At 40.2% G+C, this 27,852-nt stretch overlaps 1 protein-coding gene across 3 annotated transcripts; it reads left to right on the plus strand.

Annotated features, from left to right (window-relative positions):
• Positions 1-3,328: 3,328 nt before the first annotated feature.
• On the plus strand, positions 3,329-19,268 carry mier2 (mesoderm induction early response 1, family member 2). 3 transcript variants are annotated; one of them, XM_026159679.1, is made up of 13 exons: positions 3,329-3,596; positions 4,754-4,925; positions 6,205-6,318; positions 6,545-6,653; positions 7,361-7,440; positions 8,043-8,112; positions 10,000-10,145; positions 10,653-10,734; positions 12,605-12,699; positions 12,795-12,925; positions 14,453-14,595; positions 15,185-15,282; positions 16,658-16,716. In XM_026159679.1, the coding sequence occupies exons 2-12, from the start codon at positions 4,779-4,781 to the stop codon at positions 15,235-15,237; spliced, it is 1,170 nt and encodes a 389-aa protein (XP_026015464.1). In that variant the 5' UTR covers positions 3,329-3,596; positions 4,754-4,778; the 3' UTR covers positions 15,238-15,282; positions 16,658-16,716. The 3 variants fall into 3 exon arrangements, with proteins under 3 accessions (XP_026015464.1, XP_026015462.1, XP_026015463.1); XM_026159678.1 differs by having other exon boundaries at positions 3,330-3,596; positions 15,182-15,282; XM_026159677.1 differs by lacking the exon at positions 15,185-15,282 and having other exon boundaries at positions 16,658-19,268.
• The last annotated feature ends 8,584 nt before the right edge of the window (positions 19,269-27,852 follow it).

The following is a 27,852-nucleotide window of genomic DNA, read 5'->3' on the forward strand; positions in this document are numbered from 1 at the left end:
ATTGGTTTCAGAGCCGTCAGCGGCCACAAGGTGCTGAAGCGAGTCCTCCGACCCTTCATCAATGACGGACGGCTGAAGCGGCTCCTCGGGCCCCTCAGCAGAGATGGCTGAAGCGGCTCCTCGTACCCTCCAGCGGAGACAGGCAGCTGAACGGGCCCCCCGAACCCTCCAGCGGAGACAGGCTCAGGGCCAGCAGGCACGGAGACCAACAGGCACGGAGACCTCTGGCAAGAACGAAGCTGGTTGGAGCTGCACAGGACAGTGGCTTTGTTCTGGCAGCGCTGACACGGTGCAGTTCTCAGGTGGCTGCTTAATCTTCAGGGTTCCAGAATCAGCTGGGGACTGAGATCTAGCCTCTGGGGAGGCCCTGGAGTAAATAAATGTACCTAAAGCAGCTAAGTTATGAGAAACACCCAGGGTGGGAATGAGATTTCCTCCCTGCATAGAGATGATGATGACTGAGTGGCTGACAGAATTGAAGACTGAACTGGGGACAGCTGAGCAGCTGAACGCGCTTCAGGCTGGGCAGCTGATCCAAAAAACATAGCCCCAGAATAAATAGTCCCATTGTCCAAAGCAACAGAAAAATTGTCTTTTTCACTCACCACAGCCTGTGAGTGATATCGCGAAATCTGGCTGAGGGGTGACGCTCTGGTGGCGCAGCCGTCACTTCCTCCTCGGTGATGGTTCCGGTGAGCCGGGCAACTCCAAATCCGGCAGGCCGGGCAGCACATCCTTCTCCGAGCTGGGTGAGTAAGTGGTAGCAGCAGGGGAATGCAGATGAAGCTCATTAAGGAAAATCTCCTGTATGAGTGGGTGAAGAGAGTCCAAAAGCCAGGGGAGACCGGAAACCAGTCGCTGTAGCCGGTAGGTTACAGCACGCTGAAACTCCTCCTCTGGATGATTCAGCCACAGGTCACATAATTTATTCACTGAATAAATTATATCCTCCTTAAGCTCATCAGATGGGACGAGTTCTGCTGGGTCCATGTACTGGTCGCGTCGTTCTATCATGGCTGTGTGGCAGGCAGGCAGGAAAAGGGACCCAACATGCAGGACTCACAAAGACAGGACTGGAACTCAAGACGCAGCTTTAATGCTGGAAAAATCTCCTTGAAAATAACTCTCACAAAAACTAAACTCAGAACTGGCCCACGAGAACCACACAGCATGGCGACAGTACGACAGGACAGAGCACAAAGGCAAACACAGGGCTTATATACACAGGCGAGTAATCAGGGAATGGGAAACAGGAGGGAGACACAGCTGGGAGAGATTAGGGCTAACGAGACAGGGGCAGGTAAAACTGAATACACTGACATAGGACTGGGACTATCAAAATAAAACAGGAAATAAGAAACAAATCACAAAGACGCAAACTTGACACAGAGAGCTCGACAGGCAGAATATAACACATAAAACAGAGAAGACAGTGACTTAAACTAGAGGCCAGAACAAGAAATAACGTAAAGAGAACAAAACCAAGAATAACCCTTAATACAAAATCAAACCAGCACAACTGAAAACCCCAAACAAATCATAATTTAGAAAAACACCAAAACAGAAACAGAAAAAGCTGGGTCAAAATGATCCAGAACCGTGACAAGTTCAGTCTCAAGAAAAGTTCTCTGGGCTTCTTGAAAGACATTCAAAGCTCTTATTTGGATCTTGGCTGCTTTTTGTTCTGTTCTGTGTCAAAATGATCCCACACACGGGCTCTGGGGAGTTCATTTCCATGACTTATAGGGCTCCATTGTATCTTCTTGTATCCAGGTGTGCTTTTACTGCACTGGCCGTGTGTTTGGGAACCCTGTCACAAAGCCATTGCCAATCAGATGCTTTCCAGATGCTTTCCATCTTGCATTAAAATTTGACTCTACTTTTATGTGTCCAAAATTCCATCAATTTTTGACAAATCCCCAACCCCACTGACTGAAATGCAGCCATGCACCATGACAGAGCCTCCACCATGCTTTACACTCACTGCTGTACCTCTCTCCTGACCTCCTCTGCAAATACTGACAACAATTTGAACCACAAATGTCAAATTTGTATTCACCACTTCGTGAGACCTATTGTCACCGATGTTCAGTTCAGCTCTGGTATAATTTTTCTCTTTTTCCCTCATTAAGATGAGCTTCTGGATCAACTGAAGGGCCTGATGCATGTCTCAGATCCTGTGTCAGGTCTTCTTCATATCTCTTAGGGACATGAATTCCAGATACTGTTCATCTGCTGTAGATAGCCTTTAGCCCACTTCTACTTTTGTTCTCCACATGTCCAGCTGTTGTAAAAGACAAACTGCACCAAGTTTCTATACCAAGGTATACCAATTTTTGGCTCATAGCTATTTGGGAAGCACCCTGATGGTCCAGAAATATTATTTTGTGCCCGTGTTATCTTTTGCATTCGACACAGATTCAACTAAAGAAATAGGAACAGATTATATGTGTTTCAGCTGTTAGTAACAAAGTGCCTGAAGACACAATTTAAAATGAGGGCTTTGCTAAGCTGTCTGGTTCGTCTCATGAGTTAGGTGCTTTTCTCTGCTTCGGTGATTCAAAGGTAAAGTGAACAAGAAAAAGCTTCCTCATGAAATGGTCAGGTACAACTGGACTAAAAATAATTGAAAAAGCAACCAATGTCCAAAGAAAAATTTTGAAGGACCTTCAGAAACCATTTTATAAAATTACAAGAAAGTCTGGCTCCTTGAAAGCAAAATGTAAAGAGATAAGAGGTGGTGCAAGACTTTGAAGACGTTGAATAGTATTTATGCAAATACTATGCCATCCTACGCAGACATTCTTCAGTTAACGGTATTTAACAAGTTTTTTTTAATCTTCTTAGTTAAATGTTGATACTTTTTGTTTTCCCACTGCTTCTTTTTTCTTTTTTAATATTCTCACCTTCGTTGCTTGATATTCAAGTTTAGTTGAGGCATGTCAGAGAATATGGTGACAACACGTAGAGCTACATTATATGCTTCTATAATCGCTGACAACTTTGAGCAGTCACTGGCTGAGGACAAAGCCATATAAGCAATCTTTATCTGCTTTGGCCATGTCCTGTCCCCTCCTCCACTCGCATAATCAGCACAAACCGTAGTGTCTTTCAGCAACCGCACGTGGACGTGTTGGTAAAGGGGTGTATTTACATTTAACTTAAAGATGCGTTCAGTGCCAAACTATTGTTTACTAATTTAATAGCAGAAGAGCAGAAATTGGGTCACTATTATGTTAAGTTTTAACGCGAAGAATAATTGAACTGATCAGTCGATACATTTCCCTTTTCTTTTTCTAGTAATATTTTTAGAATTGTTACTTACAGTAAAACAACATTTTTAGAGATGATACCGAAAGTGTTGGTTCGGGGCGATTTAAAAAAGTTACTTAAAACTACGAAGGATTTAAAAAAAAAAAAGTTGTAAACTTAAACAAAATGAACTAAACTACTGAAAAAAAGTCATTGTAACTGTGTGCGACGCTGCACTGCAGCCGCTGTTGCTGAATCGTTGCGGCAATAAACGGAGCAGCAGAGAAGAGTAGACCTACAACATCCGGGCAATAGTCAGCTTGCGCAGAAACGGAATGGCGGAGGTAAGTGAGCGAAAACGAGAAATGTAATGACCCAAATGTTAGAGAAGCTGGGCCGAATTTAAGACTTCTGTCACTCCGTACGATACACAAGACTGCCGAGGGTTTGGCCGGCTGGTGAACGACCGCTGAAAGAGAGCTACGGGGGCTATTTAACTGGGAAGCGGCGGAAGAAATGGAGAACCTCTCCAGCGTATCGCCTCTCTCCGCGTTCTTGGCTTTAAAGAGCCATTCCCTCAGCCTTGATAGTAAAGCCGTAGAAAACAATAGGGAGCCCGGTAGGGTCTAACACGGGGGTGCTGAACTATTTCAGGTGTGCCTTGCCGGCGAAGTGGGTTTAGTGAAAAAGTTGGGAGACATGTCATGACTCGGCGGCGGTAAACTCCGACCGTCTCTTTCAGAAATATTGAGAAGTAGTTATTTCCTTCTTGCCACTCGTAGCGAGCCGGAGAGAGGAAGAGGCGTTCAGCACCAAGTCGCAGGAAAGCGCCCCTGGTCAGTCAGACAGCGACCGACGGGTTGGGAGATTTTTGGTGACTTTTGGCGTCGTGAGAAGTAGATTATAATCTAATTTAGAGAGCGCTTGGACTTCATGTGAAGTAGGTTTGGGCGAGATTCTTGTACGGTTACTGCTGTAAGCGTGTTACCCAAAGTTTCCCACTATGGTTATAAACTCTTTATGTGGCCTTCATCCTGTACGTACATTGTATCTGATTAGTTCAGACCAAAGCCGAGCCTGGAATCGTGTCGATGAATCAGGAAAACCACCGTGAAGCTTTTTTTGTTAATGTAGTATCACAGCAAAACCGACCATCCTGTGGTGACAATTCACAATGAGCTCTTGGACATTTAAATATCTTTAAAGTTACATTACATTGCGCTTAAACTTCCCACAAGTGCTATGATCAATCTGTTATTAAGTTTAACACCTAAGTCTGGATAGCAGAAGGTCTCATAAGTTGAAAGAAGAGCCCTTGAAAAGTGAGGAGTCAGCTGACCTGTAATGGGATGAGCCAGGATCAGCCACTATTTGATCCTGTGTTGTTCATGTGTTCATTTGTGCGAGTGCCACGGCACCATTTTAATGTACTGTGCTATTTTACATGAGTTTGAATGCAACATAACAGACATACTGTCTTTATCTATGTGCATGTTTGTAGGTGGGTGATAAGCATCTAAACATGAATGCAGAGCTTGTGGCCTAGTGGAGAGTGGAGGAGATACAGCAATGAAGGCCCTCATCTGGAGAAGCAGAAGTCTTTACGGGTCTTAGAGGAGTTGGAGGAGGAGAAGAGTCCTCGCTCGATGAAGATGGCGACACCATCCCACACTGTATGATCACGTTCTGCCATGTTTATATGTGTGATAAACACAAAAATATTCAGCAAAATAGCTTCCTGTGATTATGGGAACCTTATAGTTGCAGGGTGTACTACATCACTGACAGTAATGGCATCGACTATTATTGTTCAGTACAGTTTTGTTACTCTAAAGTCATGTAACATTTGCTTTTGAAATAATTCAGTTACTAGTTCATAGAAATTTTAACAGCAGCGTTTTTTGACAAAAACGAAAAACAGTCTGAGGACCAAAATCTATCAACATACTGCAAGTGAATGTGAATTTTAATAATTACTCTAACCAGCAGCATCGATAACTCTTAATAAACCCCCCTTTTTATGGGCATTATTTGCCTTCAATATAACATTTCAACAGAATTATTTTAAATTGTAGTTTAACAGAGGAGTAAATATGAAGTTGAAGTTGATGAGTTTCAGTACCTGACATCAACCATCCAAAGCAACAGACAGTGCACAAGAGAGGTGTAGACGAGAGCGCAGGCAGGGTGGAGTGGGTGGAGAGGAGTGTCAGGGGTGATTTGTGACAGAAGTATAGCAGGAAGAGTGAAAAGAAAGGTTTATAAGATGGCAATAAGGTGGTGGAGTTAGGAATGAGTACATCAGAGGGACAATTCAGGTCGAGCAGTTTGGAGAAAAAAGTTAGAGGGAAGCTGAGATGTTTTGACATGTGCAGAGGAGAGAAAGGCAGGCAGCAGGAAAATAGGAAGATTCATAGATGCAGTGAAGGAAGACATGCAGAGGGTTGGTGTGACAGAGGAGGATGCAGATCATCCACTGTGGCGACTCCTAAAGGGAGCAGTCAAAGAAGAAGATGATTTAAATAATCAACGCAACCATTTACTTTTCTCATAATCTCTACGTCTGTTGTCATAACATGTAAAGTAAAGAAATATTCATTTTTACCTTTAAAAATGCTGAAATTCTGAACACCGTGTTCAGGAAATGACATGGGACGTGCAGATGTTGACTCTGACATTTTTACAGAACAGTTCAATTACTTTGAGTAAACTGAGTACACTCTGGGGGTGTTTTAGGCATCTTACAAGGAGACTGCTCAATCAGTCTGATGGCATTATTTGGACAGACCAGGGAAAAGTGTCAAGTGTGCTTGAGATAGCTAAACTGACAGACATGTAGATGATTTTCAAGAAATGTGGGTGTTATTTATACATTTCTGTGGTTTCTTTCCCTCTTATACCCCATCACCTCCCCTCCACCTGTCACTGCCTCCCTCTGTGCCTTATTTGTAGGCCAGTGAGCTTCCCTTGGAGGAGCTGTTGGCTTTCTATGGCTATACAGTATCAGATCCAGAGAAGGAGACCTGTCACATGGCTGCCAGTTTGCCAGACATGACACTGGACAAGGTATACAACCTGAGGTGCACAGAACACACCCGTGGCCTCATTCATCTTTCATTTATTCATCAAAACAGATTTTGATTGGTCGAATTGGTCAGAGAACTTTTGAGAATCAGTCAAAAATATCAAATTGAATGATTGTACATCTAATGAATATGCTAACTCTGTTTTTCTATTTTTACTGTTCTGTCTTTTGTTTTTATTTTTTTGTCTTATTATATGTTTGGTTTAGGATCAGATAACTGAGGATCTCTTCCCTGGGGAGCAGGAAGAATCATTAGCCGACGATCTCACCCCCTCAGTCACCTCAAACACCTCGGATCTGCTTCGCCGCATCCAAGGTAACACCCAGGGAGACACGCATTAACACATTTTCATATAACACTAAAACTCGCTGAAATTTTCTGAGCTAAAGAAAGGTTCGCAGTTTGAAATTGAATCGAATCGAATTTCTGGTGCTTTGATGACATTTCAAATAACACAACCTGTCAGGGTTTGTGATCCTAGGGAAATGCACTCATAATAAGCATTGATTTTATACAGTTCTGTGGAAGTTGTTATGAGATGTTCCTGTCTGATAGCATATATGTGTCACTCTTCATATGACACCATTAAATCAAAGGCAGAGAGATATTTCAATCTACAGGAGTTTTAATATATTGAAACAGTCATATCCAGATAGTGATTCTATGTGAAAGGTGCTGACTCTATAAAACATGAAAACCAAATGTACAGCAGGTATGCAGCTTTAGTGTTGTTCATGGTGCACAGACTGAACACACTGAACAGGTTAAAAAGAGGAGGTGCCACTTTGCTCATTGATGTTGTGCATATTCTGCTTTATACTGAATTGTGGTTCATACTGAGTTAGATGCAGTGTATAGTCATTTTATTTTTTATCATGACTATAAAGAATTGTGGTTTTAAATATGCTTAAGATTCCCTTTCTTAATCAGCAGAAAGATTTGGCTTTTAAGATGGCATGGAAAATCTTGTGGCGTTATTTGAATGTTCTCCTGATCTTTCTCTAATATTTCATGTGTTTTAGGTGGAGACAAAGACACGTTGATCAGTTCATCAGATGAAGACTCTGATGATGTCTCTATTCCATCCAATGAAGAGCAAAAGGTGGGTTACTGAGCATAGTAATCTTATTTTGACTAAGTGACTCTCAATCACCTTTAAGTTTAAGGGAGACACATTACGTTGCAACTTGTCTTTATGGGAAAGCAAATCAGATAAAATGCCAATAGCAAGACAGTTAGGCAGCAATAAAATATGGGTTATCAACCCTTTGGTAATGGTTCTTTTGATCAGTGCAATCAAAAGCTGAATACACACTAGGCTTTGGTTACATTTATATAAACATGACACTTTTTCCTGCTCTGGCACTAATTATAATTCAAAGTTAGGCTACTGAGCTGAGACCTAATTTCAACAGAACCACGATGCTTTTAATGGGTTGGCCAAAAATGCTCTACTTAAGAAAATTCAAATTCATATAAGCCAGAGAAATGGTTAATAGGAAAAAAATCTCCCAAGTTCTAAAACCACAGTGGCTCAGCTTTCTAAATGTAACAGCTTGTTTTGGACAGGCCTGTGTTTCTCATGGTTGTAGGTCGACACAAAGAACACTAACATGTGTACATTTTAAAATAAAATTTCAGCTTTTATAGGCATGATCACACGTTTCACAATTATGACTATTCATGTTTGGATTTCCTGTTTAGGAGATCATGGTTGGCTCCATGTATCAGGCAAAAATCCCTCCAATCAGCCCGTACACCTACCAGGAGAGAGGTAAGCAACTGAAATTGTCATTTTTGACAGTTGTTCTGATATATATACACACATATATATTAGGGGTGCAACGATACACAAAATTCACGGTTTGGTTCGATACTTTGGTGTCACGGTTCGATATTTTTTCGATACAAAAAAATGTTCATGCCTTTTTAATTTGTCATTTATTAAAATTATAAATATATATTTTAACTCAAACGTACAGTTTTTAAATTTAATGTTGCTGAAACAACAAAGTAATTAAAAAAATAAATCTATCTGATGGAGAAATCACTAATCTTTGGAAAAGAGAGTTTATTACAGAGAAATGGCTCTTTCCAAAATAAAAGCTATACTATACGCTTCTTCTGGGCTATAGTCTCAGCAGCATATTAAACATATCAGGTCCCCATAAGGAGAATCCTGTGCTAACGGCTGTCTAAATGACTCGGGTAAAGTTTGTAGCATGCGTGCTTGTTGTTTTTGTCTGCTTCGACTTGTCTTTGCACTAGGATGATGTCGGAGAAAATGTGCAGTCATATTCGTTGTGTTCCCACTAGTGCTGTCAGCGTTAATCTGAAATGACGTTAACGCCACAACACGGCAAATCTCCGTTAACGTGCTGCCGTCCAGCGTCAACACGTTAATGAGAAAACTGCGCTAACACACTAGTTCCCACCCATGTAATTGAGCATTGCGTGGCACATCCGACATACTGTTTTACTTTTGTCCATGACGCGCTTACCTTCAGGGTCATACTTCACATGAAAACCAAAATAGTTCCAAAGGCCAGATCTGAATGAGGGTGGGGGAGGAAGTTTGCCATGTTGCAACGAGCTTCTGTCTTGCTAGCTTGCGCTGCGCTCAGTAATGGATCTGCGCTCGACAGTGCAGCCTAGGCGGAGTAGTCGAACGCAGATCCACTGAGCTCTCAACACAGACAGCATCGTCAGAAGAAAAGTTGATAAAATAAATTAAAAATTTTGTATTGTTCGATACATTTGCGTACCGAACCGAAAGCACTGTATCAAACGGTTCAATATCGATATGAGTATCGTTGCACCCCTAATATATATATACATATATATACTCGACTCGGAAGTAGACCTGTTGCTCTGTCTGTGGCTTTTCATCACACTCGGGGACCACAGTGTTGTTTTCCGTAGACATTTCCCTCGTTGCCGGGTTTCAAAAATGGCGATGTTGAGTTTCGTGAATGAGACTCTCTTGACTCATTAAGTGACACCGCTGACCAGCCAATCGGTGGCATGCAGTCTGACGATGTCACATTTTAGTATCTGCTCAGATCACTTGGAACCCCGGCCAAGCATGTGTACCTTGTGCCTGGTACGTTTTTTTAGGAATGATCTAATGGAAAATCCTGAAAACTGTGGTGAACCGTGGCGAGTTGATCAGATGGTACTAATGGAAGAGGGGATTACGTGTTTAGTACTGTGTCCAAGCACTTTTGACTCCCCAGAGTTGGTGTGATTGATGTGTACTGTGCTGTGACCTGCTTCAAGATGTAGGACCAGCACAGTTCTGTTGGACTCAGCTCAGTGTGCAGAGTGTGGTCGTGCTGCCTTCATTAAAAATTGCTGTTACATTATTAACAAATCTATAAGGAATGTGGGAGGACAATTTGTCACTGCTTCTAAAAAACCGCCCAAATACATCCACAAAAAAATACATCAACCTCATTGTGCTCGGCAAGACTGCCTTTCAAAGCATGTTGATGCATGAAAGAGAGAGTGAGTGTGAAAGAGAGGAGCTGAGGCACTGAGAAAAACCGAGGTGTATTCAAGTCCATAATGTAAAGCACAGTGCAAACACGAACACGATACAGAGTAAACGTGTCTAATGTGTCCGCTGTAAGTCTGAGAAACTGTGCCTGTCACCCTCTAGCTTACAGCACCGAAGACCAGTTGTTGTGGAGGCCAGGGGTTCTGCCAGTGCATGAAGTGGAGGAGTTCTTGCTGAATGCACAAAGACCCCGTGGCCAGGAGGAGGCAGTAGGAACCGAGGAGGTCATTGTCCAAGACAATGAACAGGTACATCTCAGCAAACACTGCTGGCTACTTTTGTTTGTTTAAGCTAGTCTGTAGTAACACGTAAGCGCCCCTCTTCAGTAACGAAGTATTCTTCCTTCATGGCAATGTCGCAACTGCCCCCCACACAAAGGCGAATGACTCATCTTAACCAGTTTTTAGCTGTGGTAAAATATAATAAATGTGCCTTCTGTACACGCTGAAAGAAACAAACAGCTGGATAAAAAGAAGTCCATGTATTATTAGATCTGTGTACTTGAAGATTTTACTTTTGTCTTGTTATTCAGATGTCTGGATTACTAACCTCATCCCAATCTCCTTAAGACGTTTCAGAAGACTTCTTCTACTTGTCTCGTTTAGTCTGCATTACCTGAACTCATAGTGGACCATGGCTAAACATGGTCAGCCTTTATGTCCATAATCAAGAGTTCTTGTTTTCTTTAACTTGCCTTAAACCGAGAGGTAAGTCTTCACTGAGTGACAGTTTTTGTGTTTCCTCTAAACCTTCAGGCACTGTACGAGTTAGTGAAATGCAACTTTAATGTCGAAGAAGCACTGAGGCGATTTCGTTTCAACGTGAAAGTATTCAGTGGTAAGAACTATCCCGTTGTGCTACTTTCCCCAACTGGGCATTTTACACCTTTGTGAACAACCCAGAATAAGTTTGTAATAATGATTGATAGTATGTAAATTTAAAGTCATCAGAAAATCGTTGCACCCATATGTCACAGGTTTTTGCAGTTACAGTGTTTTATACAATTTTTTAATCCATTAGCAAGGGCAAAACTTAACTGAGGAATTCCCAGACATGAAACTGTGGCCTATTTTCAACCATTGACCCTAGTTAGGCATTTATACCCACAACACACAAAATTTTATCATATTTAGTTACATAAAACCGTTACCATACTATACAATATAGATACAAGTCAATAAATAGAGATAACTAGGGAAAAACATAAATAAAATGAAATGCACATAAAACGATACAGAAATTAACAAATGATTTTTATTTGCCATTAACCAAAATTTGACTTTTAATAAGATTCAATATCTATAATTAATTTGATTTCAGGAGGCCTGACAGGACATGCTTCCTGAATAGGTGACAGGTCATTATGGCGAATGCTGATTGTCCAAATTTAGATCTTTGATGTGGTGTTTTACAGTGTCCAACATGGTCCTAGTGACTGCCGTCACCGTCTTATGCATCTAGAGGTATGCGGCCAGTCTGCATTTAAAAACTACTTTAACACAAAAGATATGAATGAAAACATCAAAACTAAGTGGACTGTATTTTTTTAAATTCATTATTTAGAGTCTGTTTATAAAAAGATAGAAGGTGCTTAGTTGTAGATGGTGATACTTAGACCCATACTGTCATAAAATATCACAAATTGCGAAAATATGAAAGAATGCATAAACAGCTGGGCTGCTGCAAAGTTCATCTAGTGTTGAATAAGATTGAAAACACTCAGATTGGTCTTAACAGTCTTTGAATTTGTTTCATGTTTATCAAATTTGAGTTGCGGATCTCAAATTATTATTAAAAACGTAAAATGTTATCATCAGCCTCTGGGTAGCTTGCAGGCAAATCACTGATAAACAGAGTGCAAAGCATTGGAACAAGTAGCAGTCCTTGGGGAATGCCCATTCTGTTTTTCAATAGTTTCACTAATTTTCTTTCTTGTTCATCCATCACACACTGCACATTTGGGTATATTGTGATTGGCAGTGTCAAATGCGTTTTTTAGATCAAGAATAACAAGACCCTCAAAAGTTTGTGTGTATTCCACCCCCACAAAACTGCCACCAAAAAAGCCCTTAATGGTGTTAGTAAAATAACAGGTTACTATTTCTGCGTAATATTTTGGTCTAAAGCCGAATTGTTTCAGGGAAAAGAATTGATTGGTCTGTAGATGTGTAAATAGTTGTGTTACCACAACATTTTCAAGTATCCATGACAAAAAAGCGAGTATGAAAAAAGTTCAGTCGTTGAAAGTCAGCCTCCCCTGGTCTTCTCAATAAAGCCTGTGTTAGAATTAGATCTGCAGTAACAGCATACCAGTGTCAATGAAAAATCTGTGGTATTCTTAATAAAAGAGAGAAATGCAGGCTTATTCAACAACCCAAGGCCAGTGTAATTCTTTTCCGGTGCAAAGTATGACGTTTCATTACCATTTCGGTGGAACTATAGCTGCCAACTTCATCACTGCAGAGAAGGAATAACTCACTGATGTGACCTCATGACCTTCAAATCAGAAATGAGCCTCCAGTTTAAGACCAGTTTTATTATGCTAGAAACAGGAAAGCAAAATTAACAGATTATGATATTAAGAGTGTCACTTTTCATTTCAGTTTTTCTGTTCTATTTAGTTTATGTGATTGTAATTACAATTATGTAAAAATGTAAAATTATTATGTAGTTTTATAAACTTATTTTTGATGTCCGCTGTCTTTAGAAGAGCTCTGCTCCTGGAGCGAGGAGGAGTGCAGGAACTTTGAGCATGGGTATCGAGTTTATGGGAAAAACTTCCACCTCATTCAGGCAAATAAGGTGAGCACCCAGAGGATGACCTGCTACCTGATATGCTGATTTTAAAGTGTTGACTATTTTCCGCTAATGCAAAAACAACCTCTTCTTATCCACAGGTACGAACACGCTCAGTGGGCGAGTGTGTGGAGTATTACTACATGTGGAAGAAGTCTGAGCGTCACAAGTACTTTACTCAGCAGGCTACCAGGCTGAGCCGCAAGAAGTACAGCCTGCAATCAGGGAGCATGTGAGTGTTGCTGGGACACCAATCTGAAGATAACCAGAGTCTTTTAGATAAAAGGTGCAATCAGAAAGAACGGCACATAAAAAGCAAGAACAGCCATCGGATTTCAGGTTTGTCTCCTTGTGGAGCACTGCACTGCTCCCCGCTGCTCCCATCTGTCCACTTGCATCTTAATTATGGCCAACAAATTCACTCAAACCTCTTTGTGAATTTGTCCTGTACTCCACAATGAAATCTAAATGGAAACAGTTTGGACTACAGAAATCCAGCAAATGTACATGTGCAAGTGATCCGAGTGGGACTTTACAGAGAGCAGTTCTGAAGTGTTAAAGTGTTGCACAAGGAGACAGCCTTGAAGGGGAAACCTGCTTTTAGGAATGTGTCAGGAAGTACTTCCAAACTCTGCCATATCAAACATGCTCTCCAGAGTAGCTCAAAGTAGCTTTAAGATTTTTGGTTTTTTTCTGATCCCTGCAAAAATTTTGGTATTTTGTTTTTCTAAATGGTAAAAATGGTAAATGGCCTGTATTTATATAGCGCTTTACTAGTCCCTAAGGACCCCAAAGCGCTTTACACTACATCCAGTCATCCACCCATTCACACACACATTCACACACTGGTGATGGCAGCTACATTGTAGCCACAGCCACCCTGGGGCGCACTGACAGTATGTATGATTCTGTCTCATAACAGAATCATACAAAAACTATGAAGCTCATTTTCATGACACTTGATAAAGAGGTAGAGTTCGGGTAAAGGAAGTGCTAATTTACACTTTGGTACATGTCTAGAATCACTTCCTGTAAAATTGCCAGATAGGCTTTGGACTTCAGAGAGGTCTACTTTCTAAGCGTGAGACCTGTCAGGTAGCTCAAGGATCAATTCTAAATCTCTTACTTTTTAATTCTTACATGCTGCCATTGGGCAGTATTTTCATGAGACACGGCCTCCTTAATATTCTGTGGGTTACTGATGATCCTGATGGTATTGATGATCTCTTGCTCGCTCAGTTTTAGATTAAACTGGTCTAGATGTTGCAGAATTTTTAAGAACATGATAAATAAAAATTGTTGACCTAACTTGCAAATTAGAAAACCTGATGCGCGCTTTTAGTGCGTTATTAGGTTAAACCATTGTTACGCTCTTTCTCCAGTCCACCGAATAAAATGTAGTACAGGTAAGTAAAAGGTCTACACTAAAACTACATCAGGTTACACCAGATGACCTATTACAACTGGAACCTGGAAGGGCCTAATTCTTCATTCCCACATGTTTTTGCTTCACTTTAACAGCATTTTGACAAATTCCACCTCACTTGATCTGTAAGCAAATAAAGTTTTCGTGAGCTATCTGTTAAAGTCTCTCACCTCAAAGGACGTCTAAAGATGCTGGTGGTCTGCAAAGAGCTGGTTAATCCAAGTTATATGAACAGATTTTACAACAACTACTGTCTGAGTGAAAACTGTGAGCTCTGTAGGTCGCAAACACATAATTTATCAGAGCTGGAAGTAGTTCTGCTGTGTGTTGCAGGGAGGATGGAGACCAGGATGGGGAGGTTGTGGAACTCGAGGGAAACAACAGTTCCACAAGGTTGTTGCCTCACAGCTCCATGGGCACAGGGCAGCTGGAGTCCCCGTTACCTCCACAGTCGAACCTGGACCAGGACAAACAAGGTAAAAACCAGAGGTCGCCTCATAAAAACACCTGACGTGATGGCTCAGATGGAAGCTCTTTATATTTACTTTGGTGAGCTCTTGCCACACAAAATGTCCTTTCTTACAGAGAACTAAAATAATATTCAAATAATAGTGAAGCAAAGGCTTCAGTCTAAAGTGTTATTAACTGTGGCCTTAAGTTCAAAGTAAAGACACAAGCTTCTTCTTCTTCTTCACAAAAGAAAAAGTAGATAAACAAAAGTTTCAGTGTCTGATAAAACTGAATCTATGTATGTTTACCCATCTTTTTGTACATAAACCATTTACATGCCATGTGAAACATACATGCCAAATCATCTTTCAGTCATGTTATACATGGGCTCCATTGATTTCCTGTTTGTTTATATATTCTTCCTGTTTATTTTGACATATTTATTATCCCTGTCTCATATGAAACATTTTATGTCTCCCTTCCTTTGTTTTCCCCAATATTTTCATGGTATACATTTGTTTTGTGTTGTGTTTTTGCTCGCATGTATGCACGTCTGCGCGTGTGTCTGTGTGTGCGCGCTTGGGCATGTTGTGCATGTTGATGGTGCTCCAGAAGAAGAGGGCCGCCCCAGGCGCAGACGAACTCCCCGTTTTCTCTTAAAGCCATGACCTCAGTCCACTCAGGCCACAGACAGCAGGTTGAGCAGCCTGCAGGTAAAGAGGATGAGTACAGAAAACTAAAATAATGTGGTCACTGGGAAATAATCAGACAAATAAATAGACAAAGTTTAATGAGAAAGGAAAGAAACGGGTCTAATGTAAACAGCCTCCTCTGGCTGTGTAATAATTAGCGCATTTGCAAATAGTGTCTGAATAATGTTGGAGATGTTATTTAAAATATTGCTTTTTGCTTTTTTCCCTTTGTTTTTTCCAAATACAGTTTTTTCCCTTATATACCGTCACATCTTTTCAAAATAAGACTGCTGTATTAAAATAAACTTCAAAATCAGTGTAGCAAAAAAAAATGCATTTATTGCAGTGGCTCGCTGATATACACAGCACAGCATGTGTAGAATTCACAGTATAAAACATGCAGTAAACAGAGTTGTGTAGATATTTCAGATAGTTCATAATCTCCTCATATGAGGAAGATGTTTGAGGAGATTACCCAGCAAACATGGTTCAAACTGCGACGTCGCGTCCCTGGTCAGGACAGGTCGGGGTGCGACGCCGATGTAGAGCGATGGATGTAGATGTTGTTTCCGCATAGAACAAAAGGGACGTCGGCTCGTCTCTTAAACGGTGAGAAATGAATATTAAGTTATTGCAAAGATGGAATGATAGCCATTTTTATTATTTATTCATTATTTTTTCACAACTAATATGTGGTTGTGAGCAGATATCCACATGAATATTTCCGTGGATTTTACATCGTCACGTACTCACAGAGTCGTGCTCCTGGAATCTTTTTAAATGTTTTAAATAAACAACACTTTTAAGTTGTTTTCAGTTTCGTAAATCTGAATTTCTTTTCATTTTTTTGTTGGTGAATTTAGCACATTGGACAATTATTCCCTCTCTGTCTGCGACGTCGACTCAGGAATGCTTCATTCAAACATGAAGTTCGGTTTTCTCGACCTGAAAGCGTGAGGTCACGAGTTTGAGTCACCACTAAGGTTTCTTCTTTTCTTCTCATGCTTTTCTTGAGAGAATTTAATTTCTATTTCCTTTATTCTGACAGTAAAACAGAATTTTTAAACACAAACTTTCTCGTGCTTGAAAATCTAACAAGGACGTTCGACAAGAACCTCGTTTATGTTAGGAAGTTGGTGCTGATGTGAAGGTAACATTCTTGATATCGGTTCAGCTTTCATTTTGGAACTATGACTATCGTTCGAGAAAAGACCGCCAGCCGTTTAAATGTTTGCTGGGTACTCTGTAGTAGAAATAGGTACGCTAGAAGAGCACAAAAGCACTCCTCAGATGCCATTGTAACCATAGACATCAAACATACATCCTAGAATATATGACAACAGTAATGGAGGTTTTATTAATCTGTCGTCCTGTGAATTTCTATACGTCTGTCCAGATGGCGAGCTGGTGATGGGCTTGTCAGAGCTGTGCGGCGACGAGTGTCCTCAGCAGCTGTTCGGATGTCCTTTCTCTCTCCCGCCCATAGACGGCCTGCAGGAATCTGGCTCAGATAGTTGTTGTCCTTCAGCTCCAGTCCAGCTCCAGTCTCAGCTCTTTGCTGAGACCTCCCAGTGGGCCTGCGGGAACTCTCCGGCCCTCCATGACAACCACGGGCTCCCAAACTCTTGTTTCTTTCAGCTACACATGCGTGGCGAACATTTACTTTCTGAGGGCCCTGACTGTGGCACAGTGAGCGGTGGGGCCAGTGCTTCCCACATGCTGCAGGTGGAATTTAGCCTGCCGTCCTCTTCATCATCCTCAACCGCTGTCCTCCCGTCACACTTCCAGGCATTCAGCAGTTTGCTTCACCCCTCACCCGTCCAGCATCCTCGCTCTCTCACACAGTGAAGGGGACATGGAGATATCTAAGTGGTACTCTGTGTAATTTGCCCTGTGTGTTTTTGGTTGGTAGTGATCTTTTACAGCAGGGTGAAAAAGAAATGAGAGGACAAAAAGTGCGTTAATGCAACTTGCTTGAAAACAGATGGACCTATTACCTGTGTTAGCAGGTGACTTGTGTGCCTCTTCTTAAAAGGAGCCGCTCGAATCCTACGCCCATTGTGGAATGATGACTGTGTTAATCACTACTTTCAGGCATTGAATATGTGCTGCTGTCCATTATTCCTGAAACTGATTATTGACAATGTTGACCACTGCTGCTTTGTTTTCTTATTTATCAGAACAGACAAATTTGACTGCTGCTCAGATTTGGTTTTCCCCCCCAGATTCTTACCGTGAATACAGACAACATGACTGTTTTTATGCTCTTCATATCAGTCAGCATTTTCACTGCTGCAGCCATTTCAGATCTGCTATTGGACTGTACCTCACCTGATGTAATACGGGGGTGGGGGGGTCTGACTACAGAGTAGTTTATTTAAACATTAACTTAAAATGTTTTCTCCTTTCTTGGCCCTACATATCTGCTTTGTCTTTATTCTACACAAAAGTTCATCTTTCTTAAGATTTAAAAAAATATGAACACCTTAAAGGAAAAAAAGTTCTACGGTTGATTTGAATATGCAGCAATGTAGGAGCCTAATGGGGCGCAATAACTTCCTGTTTTATTGTATTTTATTTCTTTTTTAAATTTCCTTTCTTTTTGCTTCTGTGGAAATTTTCCTCTTTTTTCCCACCACTGAAAATGTATATAGATTTATAAAGGTGCAGGGTTTTGTCATCAGTCATGAACACCATTTCTCGTATGATGAATAACTGCTACCATGACGAGCCTGTTTCATATAATGGGCTTAAAAATGAAAGACTGAAATATAAAACTTTACATGCTAAGCTGCCATATACAGAAGTGAGAATACCCGTGTGCAATATCGCTGAAATATAAAACGGTTCACGAGTGAAATATTTCCACCACATAAAGATAAAACAAAAACATAAAATATACATAAGCACAAAAACAAACAAACGCAGTTGTGGTCAGAAGCTTACACACGAGTCATCATGTGCATGAATGTCATTGAAATCTGGGGCTTTTAATTATTTCTTTGAACTGTTCAGTTTCTGGGGAGTCATCTTTAATGACTTTACAAACATGAATTGTGTTTGAATTTGTTTTCGATCTTCACTAATCCACACAATGTCAAAAATGTACATAGAGCTTTTCAGATTTATACATTTGGTTAAATTTCCTTTATCGACCTGCAGCTGAACCAGACACCTTAGTAGCTGACATTTCCAGCTGTAAATTTCTCCCCTCTTCTTGGCAGATTTGGTAGAGTTCATACCCATGATGTATGTAAACTTCTGACCACAACAAAAAGATCAGCGACAAGTCAGAAAATCTGATTACTGAAACCAAAACAAGTCCTTCTCAGATCTCCAGTTAGCCTGGATCCATTAACATGAGCATCAGAACGTACAGTTTATTTATTTATGGGTGTCTATCAGCAAAAGAACAGATGCATAAATAATCAGAAGAAGTAGATCAAACCACAGTAGCTGTTCTCTAGCACGGGCTAGCTCTTGAAAACACAGCCACGTGTTAGATGACTCACATACGTTCACCACAACGAACAGGAAGTCTCTCTCCAGCACAAAACTGTTACAAACATGAGAAGAAGCCTGACGCTTATTAGGAGCAGATTTCTTAGTCAGATGACGGATGAATTTGTTTTCCCTAGATTTGTTCCAGCATGTTTAGCATAAGCTGGGCCAAGACCACCACAGTGAATACAGTCCCAGCAGTGAGGCAGGGAGGTGGGACTGTGGCTGGATGAAGTGTTGGGGGAATGTTTCTTGATATCTTGATAAATGTCTTTAGATAAATTACTGGTTGACAGGATGACTCCAGTCTCCAGAATTTTCAAAAAAGATTGTCACTGCCAAAAGTACCATAGGAAGAAAATAGTTTAAACTGAGACGACCACATCTGAATCCAACAGAGCACCATATGAGTATTTTAAAGAGAAAGGCAGAGCAACAAGGAGCAGCTGAGAGGACTGTCGAACATTGAAGCCAACACGCTGAGTAATTAAAAAAATCAAGATTTTTGTTGCTGTTTTGTCTGTTTTTAATATAATAAATTAAATGTTTTAATAAAATATTTAAAAAAAATTAAAAACTTCAGTTTTATAGATTAAATGTGACCTTGCTGTAAGAATATTGATATTACATGTGTTGCCTTCCAGCTAGTGCCTTGGAGGTTGTTTTTTATTTTAATTTTCTATGTATATCCCATCCAAAGGGCACTTCAAATAAAGCAACAAAGAATCCAGAAGATGAACAAACTCATATATTGCTCGTGTTTTTATTTTAGCATAAAACCCAATTGCCCAAAGTTTGACTTAAACATTCAACAGTGTAGTGATGCTGCACGAGTGGACTTAATGCTTTTTCCACTCTGATGAATGAAGGTGAACAGTTTTCTCAGTTTCTGGTAAAATTATGCTTTTTGTAAAGTCAGTCATCACTCCGAACATCCAGAGAGGAAAGTGGTTTATATTTACAGCTTGTTGGTCCGAGACGTCGTGTGTGAAGATTATGCCATCATAGAAGTTCAGAGACCTGCTTGTCTCAAGTTCCCAGGTAAGTCCCACCTTTGATCTGAGGAATTCCCCGTTCTTCTCTTCGAGCCTCATATATTTAAAATGACAAGTTTTTAGTTTATAATTGATCATTTATTGAACCATGCTGGCATGTCCCAAAACCTCTGCAAGCCACAAAGTGACTGAGAGCCTCGACTGAATGAAAAGAGCACTCAGCTAACAAATCTTAAAAAAGAGGCGAACATGATGATGACTCAAGAGATGATGAATGCCAGTTTATATATATATATATTTGTATAGTGCATGATACACAGCATACTATTAAATTGACTCTTACTGGAACAATTTCATGGATTCTTTTGGTAATTTCACAGAATCATAATTGTACATATGTAATGTGTACATTGATGTACTAAACTTGCATGTCTGTAAGTTTTAGTCCAAGTTGCACAGAAAACAAAGATTTGGCCCCAGCTGTTTCCTTCCATCTATCCCTGTTTCTCTTCTCTCTGTGCTGGGCCTTTCAGTCCTCCAGGTTTAATGCTGGTTTCAGATCAGTGCTTGTTTTGTTGTTAAATGCTTATATATGCAGGCACTTTGGATAAGACAATAAAGGAAAACTAGTACAATTATTTTTATATTATTATTTTTGTCTGTATATTTTCTTTGTCTTTATGATCTTTGCTTTTAAGACATAAAAAAAATTACTCATGAAAAAAGCAGACTTTTATCTGGCCTTTTTCTCTACATTTGTTATTTGCAAAGGAAAAGGAGTTAATTTAACAGCATTTCTCTTTTCTTCATTATTATCATTATTATTTTTTACTAGCATATTTATCCATCTATAAGCTTCTGCTTCTTTCTTATTTGTTTGTAATCGCTTTGAAAAAGTTAAAAAATAAATAAATAGAACAATGGAAATGTTCAATTTATTCCTAAAGTATTATTGGTTTTCACAGATGATGTGGCACCACTTGTTTGTGCAATACGCAGTGTTCTACAAAAATATGAAATCTTAACAGCTAATAGTTGCGGTGGGAGAAATTGATTGCAAAAGAGCCATAGCTCAGCTGCTCCAGTAGCTCTCAGACTTGATCTTTAATGATGGCCACTTTTCTTAAGAAAAGCTCTTTGTTTTCCTTTTTTTCTGTCTTTCTTTCTTTTTTCTTTAATATAATTGTTATATGTTTATATCAATATTTTTGCTGTGTTATCCCCCTCTGTTTATAGTAAAACAGCAACTGTTAATGGGCCTGTTGCTGGTTAACCTGGCTCCAAATGTAGCTGTTAACACATTCACTTTAATAGTCCACAAGGAAACACCAACCCACCTTCAGGGGATCATGAGTGCTGATCCCAAGCCTGGGTTGTGTCAGGAAGTATAAAACCAGTGCCAGATCACATGTGGATCTATCCGCTGTGGAGACTACGTTGGGAAATCAGAAGCTGAACCAGAACAGAGTTTGCTGTCAGTACAACTTTAATTCTGCCCAAATTTTTACCCCTCTAGATTTTGTGTTTTACCATCTTAAGAGATTTTGCCTTTGTGTCCTCTCCACTGTTATTTAAACAGCTTTGTGCCTTCTTACTACTTGATTCTCTAGCGCCCTCTTGTGGTACCAGGCTGCAGGTAAAGACCCAGAACAGCAGTGCAGCTTTCCTACGTTGTACGCGGACCATGGCCCCGTGGAGAAGCATGGACTTCATCACTCAGTAAAAACAAAGGCAGAAAAAAAAGAAAGTTCAATTAAATATTATATATAATTTTTAGGAAGGTTTACAATAAGTCAACCTAATTCCGCCACTGCCACTGATTTGTCAGCTGTGTTTCTGACATATTGGGGCCTTTTCTCACAGATTAACGATGCAGCACTAAAATATTTAACAGACTCTTCTCAACAAGAAGCAAAGTTATGCTGCGAGTCTACTCTGCAACCTAAGGCCTGAAATTTTTTAATATTAAAGCTCAAATGGGAAGACGGGAGTGTTTGTTTTATGACCGTGTGAGCTGACGTATATAACAGTAAAGAGGTTTGTCACTGACATGCCACACTGATAATATTTTATCCATATATTTCCCTTCTTTTTATGGTCTTTATCTTTTAAAACTGAATATAATTACTTCTCAGAACTTCTATATATTTCAGCATACTGTTTTCTGGCCTGGTTCCCGACAGTACGCCCTTCATTTATTGACATTTATGAGCTGGGTTCAGATAAATGATGGAAGGTCTTGTTTGTTGCTGGTAATGCTACTTTGCTCCATGCTGTCTGTGTGGATTTATGGGTCAGCGTGTGCTCCCACACAACAGCGCGTGAGCTAATTGGCAATTTCAGCAGTACCCTCATGGATTCAGTGCAGTGATCAAGTACAGCAAAGGAAAGAAAGTATTACATTCACACCAATGTTTGGTAGTGGGTGTATACTCTCCAAGGTAACAATCCGAAGGAGGGCAATCTAGCTAAAGGTCCCCAAGCTGCTGCATGTGTATGAGCAATGGAAGATTCATGTGTGCAAAGTAAGAAATCTCACAAAGAAACCTAAGAAAAATAAGAAAGACACAGAAAACATTTATTTTTGAGTGTTAAATCTCATCATACGTTGAAATGACTCAAGAAGACATGTTGATACATATCCATGACAACAGAAGTCCTCAACACTGTCTAAAACAGAGCCATAGATGACGGGTTTAGTGAGCAACAGGCAAGATACGGCCTTCATAAAGAGTATCATTTTATATTTACTTGGGTTAAGTGTTTTTTAATCTCATATCAAAATTTATTTGATGTGTTGAAACATTAAAGTGTGATAAATACAGAAACAAAGAACTCAGGGAAGGAGGCAAATGCTTTTTTCTCTTCATCACGAATGATGGCTTTCCAGATGTGGAAACTAATGGCACTAATGCAACTCTATACTGTCAGAGATGTAGCTAAGACACCATTTATATACTTAATCATCTCACTGACCTGTTGCCAGTGAAACTAATAAGTCGGAAAACGTTCCTCCAGTATTTTGAGACTAATATTATAGCTAATATTTTCCATGAAGTAGTAAAATGTCTCAGTTTAAACATTTGATAAGTGTTCTGTGCTCATTGTAATAAAATATGAGACAAAACTGTGGTTTTATATGCTACATTAAGCACATTAAAAACAAAGAAACATGAATGCAAAAAACATGCTAGTAACAACAATACCAACACCTTCTCATGTAGATGTTTCCACCTTTGCTCAGGTGTTACCAAACTGGGTCACCTTAAATAAGGTTCCAGTTGCAGAGCAATTCAAAACCACTCCATTCAAACACTTTTTCATGAGAGTATTGCAGTATTTATCCTCCTCATTAATGAAATTACAATCACTCCAGTTGAATAACTCAGACTGAAAAAATAAATGGACATTACCTTCTACAGAAATGATAATGAAGCCTACTAGCATGCCTGAATTGTTGCTTTAGCAAGATATTTGACACTCAGACAGCTTTCAGAGACTCACCCAGTGGCCTAGAATTTAAGCAAAGAATGCTTACGCACTCTGAAACATCTTAGACTCTCTGTGCTGACTCTTAACTGTCTGTTAAGATGCCCTGCTTCATGTCAAGGGGCTTGACATTGACTAACTGTGAGAAACATCACAAGCTTGTTCATTAATTGCCAGACTGGAAAGCTTCCCACTGGAATCTGAAATCTGGCAAGTAACAGAAAGTGTAAGCACAACACAAGAATTTCAAGGACCTTTATACCTTTGTGTTGAATGAAGCTGAGATCACCTACAGTCCTATCTTTCACTCTGTTCATTCATCAGACCGTGAGAAGTCAAAGAGACACTGAAAGAAACAAGGTCACCTCTCAAACAGCTGAGCATGAGAACGAGAAGAAGATTGGACCAGTAGAAAACTGCAGCTCCATGCATTCTTTCCCAGGCATCAGCTCCATGTGTGTTAAAAGTTCACAAAGGTGTGTATCCACCACTCAACACTCAAATAATACTACATTCACCTACCACAAAAAAAGAGAGATGGATGCAAAGAAACGACACAAGCTTCAGGAGCTCAGTGATACCCTGATCCAGATCTGGGAGATCTCCCTGGACGCCATCTGTCTTCTCATTAGGAGCATGCCCTGATGTTGTCAGACATGCATACAGGCACGTGGAAGTCAAACAAACTTGTGAGTACCATTCACAGATGCTGCAATGAAATATTTGCAAAAGGGACCCGCCTGCCGCATCATTTTGTCACTTTGATCTGCAGGGTGACAATTGATGTGGCATCCTTTTGTTCCTAATACATTATTCAGCATTATTTTTGTGACCTCACGTGTTTTCAAAGTCTTTCTTTAATTTTTTTGAGCAGCTGATTACAAGTGTTGGTGCTTGCTTTGATGGAAGCACCAGGACTTGATCTGACCACCCATCAGTTTAAAGCAGGTTCCTCAATTGGATGTGCAAACTATGTCCACGCTGAGGATGCTAGCCTGCCAGAGTTGCACATAAACTCTTTGCCATGTGGGCACTCTGACTACACAGCTTCATGGTAAATGCCAAATACATGTTGAGAGTTTACCACCTTCTGAGACAAACCAGGAGTGAGAATGTGGACGTTGTATTCAGTGATCTGCCACTAGAGAGCGCTCTCAGTCTTGGGAAAACATTTTGAGTCTGACCCCTTCTGACTTATTAAGAACCTTAAGGATCACATTAAGCGTGCGTGTAAAGACAGGAAAAGACAAGGTTTCTTTGTTCAGACTCTTTACTCGATCTGCAGAAATAACATAAGCAGAACAAGCTGCTTGAACATCAAGCAGACTTGCAGTTAAGAGTTATGATGACTTAGTACAGGACCTCCTGCTTGGATCAACCTACATGCATGAAGATGTGCAGCTGTTTCGTTCTGATAGGACAGTCATGCTGACACATCACCAGGCGATAAGGTGCACCAGGGTGTTAGAAGACTTTGAAATGAAAACTAAACACACATTTACAGATGAAAATAGTTATTTAGTTGTTTATTTTAATGGATCTCCAAATTTGTTTGATTGACCGAGTGACTGATTAATTGGTTACTTTAATGAAATGACAAATTGTGGTCAATTTGGGGAGGAAACAAAATAAGAATCAATGTGTTGGCTGATGGCATCTTTCTCTGTTTTCAGTGAGTCATACATAAAACCATAGATTTTTTTCACCTCAGAGTCTGTTGCAGAGTTTCTCAGCTTTTAGCTCATTATTTTTCTCCTGCAAACCTTTCTCCTTTGAGAGTGTGTTGCTCAGCACCTCCTGACTTATAACTAGTCTTATAAGTACTCAAAGTTTCATAAACTTTGACTTTCATTGAGAGTAATTCTTTTCTTCAAGGCATCAGCGTTATTTTCTCAGCTTGTGCTTATATTTCCAAGCTTCTTCATTCAGAACCTTTCTGTAGACCTTCACGTGAGTTTTAATTAGGACTTTGCTCTGTGCCTGCATGGTGCCACCTTCTCCTCAGCTTCCAGTTAAAGGTATCTGTCCTTTAAAGTTTGTTCGATCTGCAGCTGATGGTTGACAACAGCTTCCAATTTGTCCTTTTCATTGTGTTTAACCGCACAGAGCCTCTCCAGTATTTACTTTTTCTTTCATTCTTGAAGAGATTCTGGCGTTCCCGTCGTAAGGCATCACTGTGATGACTCAAGGCCTCTTTTGACACTACACTGTTGTGGTTTCTTGCAGAGATTTTGCTCTGGATGTGTCTGTGGATCTCCTGAATCTCCTGTTGCGAAGCTTCATTCTGCTGCTTTTGTGACATCCAGTGAGTTTGGTTGCTCATGCTTGTCCTTGAGTTGCTGGATTTCCTTTTGCATTGCTGTGTTTTGTTGTCTAATTTTCTCTGTGGACTTTTTTTATCTCACCACACATTTCCTCAAAGGCTATTTTGTTGTGGACCTCTTCCTCTATGTGCTCAAGTTCATTATTGAGCACCTCATGCTGCTGGTTTATGGCTTCACGTTCTGCTTTAATTTAATTAAAGTCAATGGCCATGGCTATGTCTTTCAGGCTTTTGTTAAATTTGTTGCTACAGAGTGTGAATTTTATAGTTCAGCTCCTCATTAGCTTTAGAAATTTCATCAGAAAAGCTGTGACTCTGGAACAGTTTGTTGAGCTCATGAATTTGGAGTTGCAGGGTGTCAAGCTGCCAGCTGATGGCTTGCAGGCTCACATTAATGGTGCTGTAGCTGGCTGCTTCACCTCTCTGTTCCTGGTGGAGGTCTGTGTTGGCACACCCTGCAGACTCCTGTTGGCTGCAAATCACTTTTTGCTTTCTTAAAGCTGGTCAGTGAAATATGCCTGTCTGCATTATATTTACTACAGCTACATAAAAATAATAAGAGACTGATCGCACTCAAAAATGCTTGGTGTCCATAACTGTAACGGTACAATCTCCAAAATGCAAAGCAAGTTTCCCAACAAACATGAACAATAGTTCCACTGATTTTAGCATGTTAACATTTTCCCTGCAGTGTTCATGAATGTGTCAGTTTAAGAGGAATAATATTTCTGCAGTATTCTTGGCGTTTTATACAACAATCTGCTCCTTGTGCATTGTTCTCCATCTCTGTATTGATGTGTTTGAATTTCTTGAGTTTTCACTTCAAGTTTCTAGTTTGTATTGTAAAAAATATATTATATATATTTTATACTTTATATTGTAAAAATGAGACCCAACAATATTAGAAAGAAAACCTCAACAATCAGATTATCCCCTGTAAGTGTGGACTTGGTGACAGTGGGAAAGAAAAACCTCCGTTAAACAGTAAGAAAGCCAGACTGATAACTCACTGATCTACACGCTCAGGTCAGTAGTGTACACATTTAATGTTATACCTGAAATTTGAATCTGTTCATCTGGATGCAGCATTTCTATGTCCACATGGGATTTCCTTTTCTGGATTGTTGAGCATGAACAAGTACCACAACCATTCATTCCCGTATGAATGTATACTACACTTGTGAAGCTCTTGCCTGCTCAGTATATGAATGACTTTGTGAATCCCTGTTTCTAGCTTCTGTACTGTAAACTGGGGGCGAATGGGTTTGGGGGGAGGATCATATTTCTGGCTTCTTCTGGCACCTAAAAGAAGCCGTCTATGGTTAGGAACAACCAGAAGGGGGCAGAGAAGCCATAGCTTTAAAATGACTCCAAGTATGCAGCTCTCTGTTGTTCTGTGTGTTGTTGATGTTTACTTTGCACGCTATAACATTTTAATTTATCTACTGAGTTGATTTTACTGCTTAAAAACGTGTAAAATTCAAGTAAAGCTTCAGTGTGTGCATGCAAGATTATCTGCTTAACTCAAGGATGCTGAACTAATATACTTCGGGGGGTAAACGTGCTGTTTGGCATGCAAACAGAGTGAACTGTTAATGCACACTCATGACTTAAAGCTCTACACACATGACTGCATGCAGACAGCAAACCTTGTAATGACTGGCGGAGGGGAAACATCCTGACTGCCTGGGGCATAAAGCACTGTGGCCTGGAGTCCTACTGATGTAAAGTCATGCTAATTTTGCTTCAGCCGCAGGATGCCTTGTAAAACTCTCCCTGGTTTTGTTGGGATGTAAATTCTGTCTTCTACCAAGTGTGCTCAGTCCTAACTTATATAAAAGGGTTGGCTAATATGTTTACTTCTTAGCCATACTTTAATATCTCTCTTTTATATGTGTGAGAGGGGTTTGGGGGAAGAAAGATCTCAAGAGAAAATGGCACCAAGTTTGTTGTGTGGGTGTGATTTAAGAAATGGGAGCTGGATATTCACGTGAGGCTGCTTTAGTTCATTTAAGTAAACGTTAATAATTAACCCCATCAGTCAATTCCTTCTGTTAATACATTTATCCGTTTCGGGAAATGGCATCTTCCTTCTTCCTTCGTATTTTAAATCCGAGTGCACTTTTTTCAGCTCCAATTAAAGCAGTAATTGAGTCGTCTCTACTGAACATACATGAAAGGCGTAACACTGGCAAAAGCACAAAGAGAAAAAAACTTCTTCCTCCCTGTTTTCTGCGCACATGTGCGCAAAAGCTCGGTGCCTGGTGGTGATCGGATGAAGAG

This window comes from Astatotilapia calliptera, chromosome 23 (assembly GCF_900246225.1).
Source record: "Astatotilapia calliptera chromosome 23, fAstCal1.2, whole genome shotgun sequence".
NCBI classification, from domain to species: Eukaryota; Metazoa; Chordata; class Actinopteri; order Cichliformes; family Cichlidae; genus Astatotilapia; species Astatotilapia calliptera.